General features: G+C 47.1%; 1 protein-coding gene across 3 annotated transcripts in view; it reads right to left on the bottom strand.

The window, feature by feature from the left end:
* The window catches only part of TNFRSF21 (TNF receptor superfamily member 21), a 35,167-nt gene that overhangs the window by 13,553 nt on the left and 7,710 nt on the right, over positions 1-13,904 (bottom strand). For all 3 annotated transcript variants that reach the window (XM_058019822.1, XM_058019823.1, XM_058019825.1), the window contains exon 3: positions 13,003-13,500. In XM_058019822.1, coding sequence (XP_057875805.1) covers positions 13,003-13,500 — 498 coding nt within the window. The remainder of the gene's footprint in view (positions 1-13,002; positions 13,501-13,904) is intronic.

The following is a 13,904-nucleotide window of genomic DNA, read 5'->3' on the forward strand; positions in this document are numbered from 1 at the left end:
ACAGACTGATATAGGCATCCTTTTTTATACACATGCATGTGTATATACACATACGTATATACGGTAGAGATTTTTGTACCTATGTATTTCACAGATATTTTATAAAGATGTGCGCACATATATGTATATGGCCTGGACAGCAGATGCCCACCAAAGCTGTTCTACACGTGCCTTCTTCACCTGAGAAAATATAACAAGATATAACAAAAGGCTCATGGGTCAAGATACAGGCAGGGAGAAATTCCTCACCAGTGACTGTCACTGGAAAACCAGACTCAGCTTGGGGAAATTAGTTTAACTTTACTGGTAGCTCCTCACAGGCTGCCCTGTAGCCCCCCACTACCAAAACCTGACCACAAGAACCCAATACAATATACACACACATCTCTAAAGTATCTATTCAGCTTGATGTATTATTTTATGTATTTGTATCTGTGTATATATTATACATACTTCTGTATATCTCTCTATATAACATAGGTATTTTACATTTATATGTACATATGCTTATATAAAAAGAAGTATGTAAAAACCTATAAAGTTCACAAAGATATTTTTGACCAAACCTCTTCTCACTTAAGGAAAGCTTATCAAACCTGCTATATATAGACCTTAGTTTTCACTTCCAAACTAGATAACACAGCCAAGAGCCCACAGCTCTTGGAGCATCCACAGACAGTGCTAAACATACTCTAAATCAGGAACACCAAAGTGCAAACCACATTTGGTACTTCCCCGCCCTCCTCCCACCACAACCACCACGGCTCCCTCCCAGCCGTCACCAGACACGTGCTTGTGCCATCTCACATGGAGTTTGTGAGAGCTGGGGCTTCTCCTACCAGAAAATCTTGGCCCACCAGCCCAGCATGGGGCATGCAGCCCACCCAAAAAACCTAAGCCACCCTCAGGGCTTGGTTCTAACTATGGAGAAAAGGCTGTGAACCTGCTACTGGGATTTATTGTGGAGTGACTGATGTGACTCAGCTCATTAGATACTGGTGCACATTGCATCACAGCAAAGCAGCAGGAATTAAGCCTGGTTTCGTTACTGCTTCCCATCACTCAGATGCAGACCCAGTGGCCCTCAGTTCAAGGGACTGAGCTGTGTGCTTCCAGGCAAATCCCAAATTCCTCTTCCTCCATGACTATGCATCCAGGCTGGCTGTGCAGGCAGCCCAGACCACACTGGCAGCCAAGCCCTTGTGCCTTCTGATATCACACACCTGGGTTGGTAAGAAGCCCAAATGACAACTCAGGTTTGCAGTCAGGTCCTTCAAAGCAGAAAACCCAACTTCTTTTTGCACAAAAGCAGCAAAATGCCTGATTCATGCAGCGCTGCTTGATTTTATCTCAATCCAGGGGATAAAAAAAGTAAAAATCCATGAACACAAGGGTAGAAAAAGCTCTCTAAGGCTTGTGCACCAAGATAAAAAGGTATAATCACATGTGGTACTATTATATATCCATATATAGATATATATAGATAACTTATGCACCGAGATATAGATATATATATAGAGAGAGGTATATATATAGAGAGCATTTAAGTCATTATCTCACTGTACAAATCTTGCAGAGCTTCTTTGCTCACATATTCAGCAATTATTTTTGCTTTGGTATATATATATAAAAATACACACACACACACATACAGAGAGAAGGAGAGAGAGAGAGAGAATGAGAGAGATAATGCTGCCCATTTTTTAATGCACTCACACATATCAAGTGAGCAGCATCAGGTCTCCCTGCCAGTGCTGCCCTGCAGTGAGACAATGAGCTATGGCTGGGCATGGGAACTTTGCCCACACCCATTCCCATGCATGTCAAACACACAGAAGCATTAAAACATAATTTGCTGGTTTATGATCCCCATGTGGAACATCTAGTCAGCCCAGAAAAGGAAAAACCCATATACTACCTGCTCCCTTGGACATATTTCATGCCGACAAATCCCAGTGCTTACAACTGCTGTACTGGTGAGAGAAGTTTTCAGCTGCTCACAACTTGATTTGCACCGGTTTTATGCAGCAGCACGACATTTATGTCCAAATGTTCTCACTCAGGATTTATGACAAAGCGCTCATGCTTCTACTGACATTTTCAAGTTTAGTATATTTAATCTCACCGTTCAATAAATTGGGCCCATAAACATGTTTATGTCCCTTGGCTATAACATCTCTGGGCACAAGAACACACCAGGCAGCTGAGGACTTAATGGTGCGTAATAATCTTTGGAGAACAAATGTTCCATTAAAAATGAATTTGGAAATGCCTACCTTAACACTATAAGAACCTTAAACTCATTTTCTTGCAACTATTAAATGAATTTAAGGCCCATATGTTCGCTACATCCACTACAATATTGTGCAAACAAAACCCAGAGAGATATGAAGAGATGTGGACAAGAGTGCAGATTTGGCTCCAGTCAGTAAGAAAAACATTGTTCCCTCTGCTCTCAAAAAATAAGATTAAAACCATTACATGACAAGCTGCGGATGCACACCGCCAAGTATTACTGCTCACACTAAAATAAAATACTCATAATAAGTTTATCATCCTACTACTTCCATATTTCCAGAAGTCCTACAAACTGGAACAAAAATCCCAGCTCCACCACAGGTGCTGGATCTTCTCCTTCTCCTTGAACTATGTGGACCTTCTTCCACCATGCCCATCTGCACAGTTGGGCTGGAAATGGTGCTCAAAGACCTGCAGACCACAGCTACCCCAAGTAAAATGGCCAAGCTCAGCAGAGATGGTGCTTTAACCCACACGTTTTATGCTTGCCATGTGAGGCTGCTCACAGCCATGTTGGCGCTATGCTAAAGTTGATCCAAGCTTTCCGCAGCCTGAGTTGTCCTCCTTTTTCACCACAGGCTACAGGAACAGCCTAGGAGAGCTGTCACCATCCTGCTGCTAAAGTGGGAGACAGCTCCACCCTTCTCCATCACCATGTCAGGAACCATCACCACTGATCACCAGCTTTGCTCACGCCTCAGACAATGGAATTAAAGAGGAACACCCACAGCTGCATCCGGCTGAGCTGTGTTTTTGAGCTGCATTTTCCAGCCCAGAAAAGAAAAGGACAGATCTGAAGGAGTCAGGACATTCACACATGTCTTAGGTACCTGAGCAGGTGGCATTTCAATTGTCAATATCTTAACACTGAAAGTCTCTAAATGCTGTGCTGGGTTACACCATGTATCCCCCTAATATTTTAAGGTGGTGTTAACCACACCTTCAAGCCAGGACAAGGCCGAGATGCTGCGCACAGGCCAGTGGGAAGCCCAAGGGAGTATGTACACACATGGGAACACAGGCACAACCAGGAGGCACATCTACAGCCAGGGCAAACTGGAACAAATGGAGACAAGTCTGGAAATGGACAAATGCCTCCAGATTGGCACAAGCAAACACAAGTCCAGCCTCTCCAGAAAGGTTTTCCCTTCAGTTCATCTACGAAGATGCTGAGCTGAAGGGAGCACCTTCCTGGAGAAGCAGGGTCTTCACCTCTCTATAACCTCCTGTCAGGTAGTTGTAGAGAGGGATAAGGTCCCCCCTGAGCCTCCTTTTCTCCAGGCTAAATGCTCCCATCTCCCTCAGCTGCTCCTCCTCAGACTTGTGCTCCATCCCTTTCACACCTGCTCCACTTCCCTCCTCTGGACACTGCTCACCTCTGTCTCATCTTCCCCATAAACACCATTTCAGTTTATTCAGTGACTTCCACTTGCTTGTTTTGAATCTGGTTCAAGATTTTTCCCATCCACTTCCTGCTCCTTTAGAAGTGCCCCGCCTCGCTGCAGAACAGTTTGATGTAGACAGAGCAATCAGTCCTTCCACGTCACCAAGGTGGTCATCAAACACGCACTTGGGACTTGGCTGAGCCTTAATGCCTTGTTCTGGACAAGCCTCACTGGCCTCCCAAGCCGTGCTGTTTGCAGGTTGGACACGGACCCAGTTCCTCAGCATCATCTGGCCTCAAGCAGGGCAAGGAGCCAGTCTGGTGCAGGGCTGTGACCAGCAGTGCTGGCAGGGTCACCCACAGCACCTGCAAGGCACCATTTCTCTGCTCTGCTATTATTTTTTCACAACTTCAAGCAAACTTAAGAGCAGAGGAAGAGCTGCCCCACACCCAACAGCAGATGCAGAGAAGTCAAACCACAGCCACAGAGGCTCCTTCCTCTCCCCACCCTCTCACAATGTCGTTGTTTTCATTCTCAGAGCTCAAGTCAAACAACACCTTTCATAAGAGTGGTCCTCAAGAAAATGCCACCTTTAAGGGGAAACCTCATGGTCAGCCCCTCCAAGCCAAGTGTCCTTCAACCCACTAGTAATGAAGGGACAAAGTGCATAGAAAAGGACTAACACAACATCAGTTCAAGTTTTGTAAGTGCCTTATACAGCTGGGAAGGAAAATTTAGGAGATCTCCCAGGACCTCTGGCATACACAGTCCCATGGAGTGAGCAGCTCAGCAGCCCAAGGTTCCAGAGACAGCTTCATGAAAGGCTGGATTTCAGGAAACTCCATTCTCCAGCCCTTCATCATCAGGGACAAGGTCCCACCAGTTCACCCACGACATTTGGAGGAACTGACCTCCACCATTTCAGTGCCAATCTGAGCTGGAGCACCTGGAGCTTCTACCACCTACATACAGAGGTATTTCAGAGATGGGCAATATTAATCTGTGCACCACATGCTGTGACAAATCCTGACTGCGACAGGCAGGCTGGATGAAGCATCACAGAGAGAGAGCACAGCCCAAGGGCACACACAAGTCAGACAGAAAAACCACAGTGATGCAGCACAACCCTTCCCTACACCCAGATAAAGGCTCCGAATCACTGCAAAGCCAGCTCTTCTCCTGAGCTCAGCCCACCTCCATCCTCCAAATATCCTCCTGACTCATGTGAAACACAGCCACAGCAGCCTATTTTTATGTCTGAGCACACACTGAGAGCCTGTACAAGAGAGCCAGGATGCAGCACATCCACACTGCAGCTGACAAGATACCACAGCGCAACCAAACCAGGACTTGGAAATCCCAAGTGCACAACACAAATACCTTTTCAAAATGCAAAAATTCCACTAATCATTGCCATAAAGGGTAAGTTATTGGAAACTCAATTCTTCTCCCTGCCACTCAAAATATACTTCAGGTCCTAGATGAGGAAGTCTGAAGATGTGCCAGGTTCTCCACCTGGGTCGGGACAATCACCAGTATTGGCACAGGCGGGAGGATGAAGGGGCTGAGAGCACCTCTGCCAAGGACTTGGAGGTGCTGGTGCGCTGTGTCCAGCTCTGGGGACCCTGACATAAAAAGGATGTGGACCTGTTAAATCAGGTCTAGAGAAGGCCACAGAAATGGTCAAGTGGCAGAAGCAACTCTTTTAAGAAGACAGTTTGTTCAGTCTAGAGAAGAAAAGGCTTCAGGGTGACCTTACTGCAGCCTGCCAGTACATACAGGGGCCACAAGAGATCTGGAGAGGGACCTTGAACATGGGCATGCAGTGACAGGACAAGGGGAAAAGAAGGAATGGCCTAAAAGTGAAAGAAGGCAGGGTTAGACTGGACATAAGGAAGAAACTCTTTGCTGTGAGGGTGGTGAGCCCCCAGAACAGGCCGCTCAGAGAGGCTGTGGCTCCCCACCCCTGGAAGCGTTCAAGGTTGGACAGGCGCTGAGCCATGTGCTCTAGGGGGTGGCATCCCTACCAACAGTAGGGGGTTAGAAACTACATGATCTCTAGTTTTTTTGTCAGACTGTTGGAAAGGACACACTCATGAATATTTGTTAGTGACAGAACAATTTTCCCAACTACGAAGGACAGTGTTGGTATCAGACCCTCCCAGGACCCAGTGATTCATATCCTTAGCAAGAGCTGTTTGGGCAACAAATCACAAAATGGTGCGTTTGGAGTTTGTTGGGGTTTTTTTTAAAGACAAAACTGAAAATCTTGCAAGGCAGAAAGGGACTTCTAACAATCACTTCCCACAAGTTTTCTGGAAAATAACCAAACCAGACAGTGGAGAGAGGTCTGTGATCAGCCACATGCAGTTATGAACATGTTTATGAACTGGGAACTTGAAAATCATCATGAGATAAGACCTCTTTTCCCAATACATTGTGTGGAAGTCACATCTCTAACACCCCCTTGGTCCAACCCTCCTGGGACCCATCTGAACTCCTGCCCACCACCACAGGATGCTACACCAGGGACATGCTGAGTGAACTTGCTCTTGCTTTAGTTTGCATGAGAATGGCCAGCATAAGTATTTCATGTAATTATTAAATTTTAAATGGCTTTTGCAGAGTTAATCTTCATTATAACCCTCTGGGACAGCTGGTAACCCTGAGCACACACACTGCCACAGCCAGAGCCATATAAATATCCAGACACCCACAGATGCCAACCCGAGGATTAAATTCACCTCCTGCATTTTTTTATCTCCCAGTCTTGAAGAGCAAGGAAAAAACAAAAAAAACCCAACCTTGTTATTTGAGGAGTGATGTGTGAGAGCCTCACTGATGTGAGAAATCACAGCCCTCCCAGCACTGAAACCAGTGTCAGGTTTTTGGCAAAAACACCCCAGGCTCAGAGTGGTTTTCTACAAGGACAATCCTCTCCTGCAGAGCTGCCCTGCCTCCCACACTCAGCTCTACACCTTAATGGGCAGGCACAAATCCCAATCCCTCATTAAACTAATACAAGGGCCACCCAGGAATTTTGACCATTGGATAATTTGGGTTTTCTTTTCTGAAGCAGACTTGGGAACAAATGTTCCAGCTTCCAAGAGGAGCTACTCACAGCCCTGTACATGCTGCAGATAGAGAGCTCACGTAGCAACACACATTAAAAGTGATCAAGCACCAGTCTTTGGTGCTAATGCAATAAGGCTGAGGAACAGGAGATGATAAAACCTGCACATTATTAGGTTTCTTCCTCTCTAAGCAGAACAGCAGCCTCCCACGTTTGCACTTTCCAAGGCTCCCTTTCATCATGAAGCCCTGGTCAGCTCTTGCATATGCCCTTTGCAAATCACATAGCTTCCCAAAAGGACAAAATGATTTTTGGGCAAACCTGAGCAACATTTTACACTGAGTGGTTTGAGGAAGACGGTGTTCTGAACTTGTCAGATGCCACTCCAACACTCCCGTGGCAGAGATTTGTGCTGCAGATGAAGAGATGCTCCATCCCACCCAAAGCAGAGCACTGTGCCCGTGCAGGAGCAAACACAGCATGAAATGCAGGAGAACAAGCTGCAGTGAGGGAGCATCCATACTCCTTGTGGTGCCCAGCACATTCCTGCCTCTTCCAATTTAAGCAGCTCCCCTTCTGCCTGGGTCTCTCCCTGCGGAGGTGGGCAGGCTGTCATCAGAGGAGCAGCAATCATCTGTACATCATCAAGCTGCAGATGCCACAGGAGAGACTGCTTTGGAAAACAAAAACAACACAACACCTTCTGCCTCTCTGTTTTGGCAGGTGGACAGACATCAATCCCTCATCTCATGCTCTGCCTGCCAGAGCTGTATTAGGCTTTGCACACAAGCCCAGAGCTGCTCCTCTCCAGGCGTAGCCGCAGTTACCGAATTATGTCAGCAACAATGGGCACACCTGCCCTCCTGAGATGCTCTGGGCATCTCTGCTCTACCTGTGGCCTGGGCACAAAACCTCAAGGCCACCACAGTTTGAGGCTGGTGAAGCTTTAGTGCTTGAAAAGATTGTTTGTTTGCCCAGCAGCTTCCACAGCAGCTCCTCCATCCTTACCCAGCCCAGTGTGATCCTCTTGCCACCTGCTGGGACCTGTTCAGGAGCTGATCCAGGGAAAACTACCTCTACCAAACAAAACCTTTACACTAAGCAGCTTTCATCTCATTTATCCACACAAGCACTAAGGAGGGGTCCTAAAGTAGCATTCAGTGTCACCCCATAGACCTGCAAGTGCCAAGTCTGCAGCAGTCTCCTTACTCAGAGTAGCAGTTAAATAGGCCTGAGGAATAACATCCTCAGCTGGACTGTTTCCATGCACTTGCTTCCCTTCATTAGGTGATGGATCTCTAGAAAAGACTGACTTTAAAAGCCCACACATAACCTTAATGTGCTGTCTCTTGCAAAGAATCATGTAATTTTACTTCGATAAGCATCTTGCAACTAACCATAAATGAGCACCTGATTCCATTTGAGAACCTGCCTGCAATGACCCTGCTGTCCCCACGCCCCACTGGTTATATTCATGTGGCATTGCTTTTGAGCTGCAGTACAGCATCAGACTCTCCAAGGTACAAGATGTGGTCCCCCTTCAACACCCTCAGGGACTTCCTTGGGAGCAGACCAAGCTCAAGCCCAGTCCTGGTCCCTCAGCAATCAGTACACAAGACTACTCCCTAAACATTACCAACCAAGAAGATCCTGGCCTTTAATGTGCTGACAACTGACAAACCAAGACTCCCAAATCCCAGCACTCACCATCTCTCCAGCATCACACCTCAAGTTCCCACTTTGATTTTGAGCCATTTTAAGCACATGCTCTTCTACATGCAGTCAAGCCTCAGCTCCACCCCAGCTGCAAAAAGCTTTTGCAGAACAGTTAATTTCTCTGATTATTTAACCAGAGGCTTCCTGGCTTTGCTCTCACCACCCACTGCAATAATGGGCAATTACAAGACTTGAAGAAAAATAAAAGGTAAGTGGCATCTCATGCCAGGCCAGCACTGCCAAGATCTTGTCTTCAGTCTTTCAACTCCAAAAAACAAAAAATCACCAAACTCTTTTCTTGCCTCCTGGCATATAGTTTCAGACAGCTGCTTCTATACACAGGTTTTACCCTAACATTTTGCAGTTTTTGTCTTTGACCCTCTGCTACTAAATGGATGAAAGTCAAAGGCAACAGTATCAGCAATTTCTGCAAAAAGAATTCAAGCCCTCATGTTTGGCATGGTGGCAAAATGGTATTTGAGAGACAAGCTCAAATTCTCAGCTTTTATTGAAAGGCTCTTGCAAACCCATTTTCTCACCTCTGGAGATGTCTGAAGAAAAGAAATGGGTATGTGGTAGAAGAAAGGAATGGGTATTTGGTAAAATAAAGGCATGAGTCTAGTGTGTAGGCTGTTCTTGATCTTCTAAAAGAAAGAAGTCATACATACAAGGTTAAACCACAGAGCCCTATCAGCCCTGCACCCACGTCACTCAGGCACCACGTGGATAATTTCTCAGGAAAGCTTTGACAAACTGTCAACTGTTGGATTCCTATCTGTAGGGCTGCAAAGTAAGAGCCAGCTGAAGCAGCAAGAGGTCCAGCTTCCCCAGCCACAGCTACACTGTTCTACCTTCTCAATCTCTCTCTGGACAGCCCCTATTGTGAGGATGGACGCAAGGACACACATGGAGGTAGGCTGGCTGCTAACTCAGGCCATTAGTCATTGCAAGGTCTTCCCAGACCTCTGAATCATTTAATCCAGTGAGAAGCACTGGCATTTGCTGCTTAGGCTGGAACATATCCATGCTCAGGACATGGGTGTAGTTCTAACACCAGCCTCCCAAGCTACTTCTATTTTTATGATTGAGCTGTTATTTAAGGCATGTATTATAACCAGAGAGAGGACAGGGCACAGATACCAGCTCATGGGGACATGAGGACAAGTGAACCTCCTCCTGACAACAGCTGCTGATCAGGATCACACATCTATCTCAATTATTTAAACAATTCAGGAATTCAGTCCCTTCAGGAACTGGGGAAGAGTTTTAGTCCCTGCTTCCACCCTAAACCCCTCCTCTTTTGGTAAGGAGCCCAACCACAGTGCCATGTCTTTGCTCCAGCAGCGAGCAGTGCTAGTGCCACCCTGTCCACACTTCACCAGCACCCACAGCCTTGGAGAAATCAATAATAAAATCCCCCAAACAGGGAAAGCCTTGGATGCCCATCTGGTGCCGTGGGAGGCTCATGGAGTTGCCAGTGAGGGCAGGAGCCCAAGGACAGCTCCTCTGAGGAGAGGCTCCAGTGCCTGCGTCAGACCCGGACTTTCCTTTCAAAGGTTAAGGCTGTCTACTGAAAGGATTACGAGGGAGGAGATGGTAAACTAGGAACAAATGGGGGCAGACTGTTTGCAAGAGCTACATAAACAGGCAATAAACACACCCCAGACCCTTGATGGTGTGCCAGCCAACCTCTGGATGGAGGTCATACAGATGTGGGTGCACTGCCTGCACCCAGCCCAGGGGCTTCACCCCCAGCCACAAAGATAGTTTTCACTCTGACTGCCCTCTACACACCCAGTGCAACCACAAACCAGGCTGCCACCTGAACCTGGGGAGCAGCTGTGGTCCTCACATCTCAGGAGGCTTTGCTCTGGTAGCCTACCATGGAGGGATCCACACAGCAGCACAGGAGGGGAAAGATTTCCACTCTGCAACAGATTTCCACTCAAACAACAGAAGTTTGCTCCTGACTAAACTTATCCCTGTCTGAAATGCTGCTTCAGGATGAAGTATGATTTGGGAACAAACACTGCTGGAGCAGCAGAAAGCTAAGCCATGACATGGCAGCTCTGCAGAATATCTCAGCTGTACAGCCAGTTATTAAATAAAAGGTCAATTCCTTTATGGCACTATACCTCTCCTCTCAAGTAAACAGTCTTAAGAGCCAGACATTTCAACAGGAAAGGCAGAGAGGGATTTATGCTCCACTGCAGAGGAGAAGAATTTCCATATCTGACATGACAGAGAAGCACCACCATGTAAGAGCTAATGAGCAAGGCCCTTCCAGCTAGTGCAACACAATTTGGTTTGCACTAAAAGCAAGACAAAGCATTAATTGGTTTGTGCCTGTGTGCCTGCCTTTATTGCACAAAGTTCATCTGAGGACATGTGGTGGCAGGAGGAGGTCACAAAGCTGGCCGTGCCAAAGGGAACCTGCGTGACTGTTGCAGGAATCACTGGGAGTAACGGCGCCATTCACCTCTAGACTGGAGAGGTTCAATCACACCATGCTGGTTTATCACCTAAGTGTGGTTTTGCTGTTACACCTAGCTTCCTTCCCAAGACAAAGGGAAAATTAGCAAGGATCTTGTGAAATTTATGCAGCTGTTTGTGACAGAGAAGGCTGGAACAACTCACCCTGGGAAACACAGAATGACCCGTGAATGACGCCACGCTGTCTCCCAAAGGATGACAAGATCTGGGAGGTGAGGTTTTATCTAAATGGGTTAAAACAGACCATCCCTCTCCACATGAACCTTCTCTTACCTGCACGATTTCTTCAACTTGAATCATGATTAGTGACCCAACACACAGCAGTGCCCACAAAGGCAGCTCTAAGGCGGCTTCCAGAAGGATCAGCTGCAGCACAGGTACTTCAGCATGGTCTGAAACACCAGGATAGAATCCAGAGCTGCACCTACTCAAAGCAGCATGGTCTGGTCCCTGCACTTGAGCATTCCTTGTCCAGAACAAACTGCCCTGCTCTGAGGTGCTTCAAGAAACAGGAAAGCATCAGAAATTCAACCAACTGGTAATTAAAGTCTTGGAGAAAGGAGTTACTGCAAGTTAGCAACAACCACTCGTTTTTGACCTATGAATCATGGCCAAACTCCTGTATTCCTGGTAGTGCCCACAAACAAGGCTGTCTAACAAGGTTCTGTAACTCCACTGCAGATCACTCATCACAGTCTCACGGACCATGCTTTGGGTGCCACAGGTTTTAGGGACAATGGAGTGCAGGGGTTATGGGAACAAGTTATCAGAAACAGAAAAAAGTTTAAGAAACTGCAGCCCAAGAACACAAAAGAGTTAAAAGGAAACTGATAAGCAACATAAACACAAGAGAAGGCAGAAAACCAATTCCAACAAGATCTTACTGGTTGTATAAATGAATTAATGAAGGCAAACAAAGTGTAGGTCTGTTAATCAGCAGGAAGGTGAAGAAAGTACAGGACAGAAGACGCCCTATTCAAAACCTTCTTTGCTTTGTACTTGAGCACTCAAGGATGACTTTCATCAAGGACTGATCTCTCTTAAACCTTCCAATCTTTGTTCAATTAATTCTTTGTTTGCTGCCCCCCCCTTGTTAAATGTGCTTTTCTAAAGGTTAACTGTGAACGGATGTTTAAGGTTGAGCAACGTCAACCCAAAGTAAGTAAGGACTCGTCAGTCTGCACAAGATAAGGGAAGGTCAAAACTGCCATGGGAGCTTTGCAGAGGAAGAACTGCACATCCCACTAGGGAGATCCTGGCTGCTTGGTGCTCACAGTCATGCCACCATTAGTTTATAATTGATTTTTTAAAATTTCAGCTTGAAGATTACATGCCATCTTTAAAGTCTCATCAGAGAGCTGACAGCAAATCATCCACTAAATGAACAGAAAACAGTATGAAAAAGAGAGTCCAGGCAGACCTGATGACACTTGTGGAGCTGTACACATCCACGACTCAGCCTTTAAGGATAACCTTTCTGGCTCCAGTGTGGGCAGAGGGCTTGGGACACAAGCCAGCACTTGGGATTTAGGGCTAAGAACTGAAACTGAGGCAGTGCCAAGAGGTGGGGGATGACTCAGCCTTCCAGAAACAGACAGGAATGAGGGGATAAAGGACGACACGAAAGACAACCAGATCCATGCCTGAGTCACAGAGAAAATAAGGACCATATGAAACAGAAGAAAAGCAGGAAGAGAAGAAAATGGGGAAAAAATGCCTTCATTCAAAATCATTCTACCAATGGAAGAAGGGTACAAGCTGGAGAAGCTGGGTGAGAAGAAGAAGAAGAGAAGCTGGAGCAAGCAGGTGACACTCCCTCCATTAACCCTTCCTTCAGGAGCAGGGACACACCATGGGAACTAGAGGGAGGAGAAGCCAAGGATGAAGAAACATCTGAGGAACCACGCTTTGTGAGGGTTTTGTTTTCACTACAAGACCCACCAAATGAGGAAAGCCACAGGTCACTGGCTGTGGGGTTGGCCCCTCCACAGCCCTGTGTTGGAGTGGGGAGGACCCCACTCGGTCACAACTGCTCACCGTGCCCGTTGCAGTAATAGATCCACTTCTCCCTGTTCTGTGTGGGGGTGGTGGACTTTTTCATAATAGCCTTTTCCACAATGGCACTGGGATCTTGCCGGGGTCCCTTCTTCAGAGTCCGTGAGCTCTTTCTGACGCTGCAGACCACGATCACCACCAGGACCAGCAGCAGGAACAGCACAATCATCCACGGCAAGTGCTCGTTGATGTCGAAGTGCTGGTGGACGTTCTGCGAGCCCCGCCGGGGGGGCCTGTACGGGACATTCGGCTTCTCGCCCCCCATCATCTCCAGGGATGGCTGCTTCTCCAGCGCTTGGCTGGTCTGCTTGTGCCGGTAGCTCTGGGCCTGGCTGGTGGTGCTGGAGCCCACGAGGGTCCTGCCGATGCCGTCCGTCTCGTTGGCTGAGGTCTCGTTGTAGTACCGTGCCCGCTCCACCATGCTGCTGGACGCGCGCGGCGCCGGAGAGGGGACAAAATCGGGAACTGAAGAGTTCAGACCTGCGGGAGGAGAGGAGAGTTGAGTGTCACGGCCCTGGAGACGCGATATGGCTTCACATCGCGGGCTAAGACCTGCCTGAGCATCGGCTTGGCCAGCAGACAGAAACCCAACGCCAGGCAGCGAGAAAGAGTAGAGGTGAAGTTGAGGTTTGCCTCTGGGAACAGATGGGTACGGTTACAGAGGGAGCTTCAAGGTAAAACTGACCCTTGCTGGGTAAGGCTAGAGGCAGCTTATTACAAAAAATGAGTTCCTAAAGGCATGCTGGCAGCCTGTGTTTGTCCCACATTCAGCATTTCTCAGAAAACCAACAACTTTGAGTGAGTTGGTTTTTCTTTTTAGGTTTATGAACACTAATTTTAGCTCATTTGTGGAATTTCGTATTTGGACTAAAAGCACTAAAAAA

This window comes from Melospiza georgiana, chromosome 3, assembly GCF_028018845.1.
Source record: "Melospiza georgiana isolate bMelGeo1 chromosome 3, bMelGeo1.pri, whole genome shotgun sequence".
In the NCBI taxonomy this organism is placed as follows: Eukaryota; Metazoa; Chordata; class Aves; order Passeriformes; family Passerellidae; genus Melospiza; species Melospiza georgiana.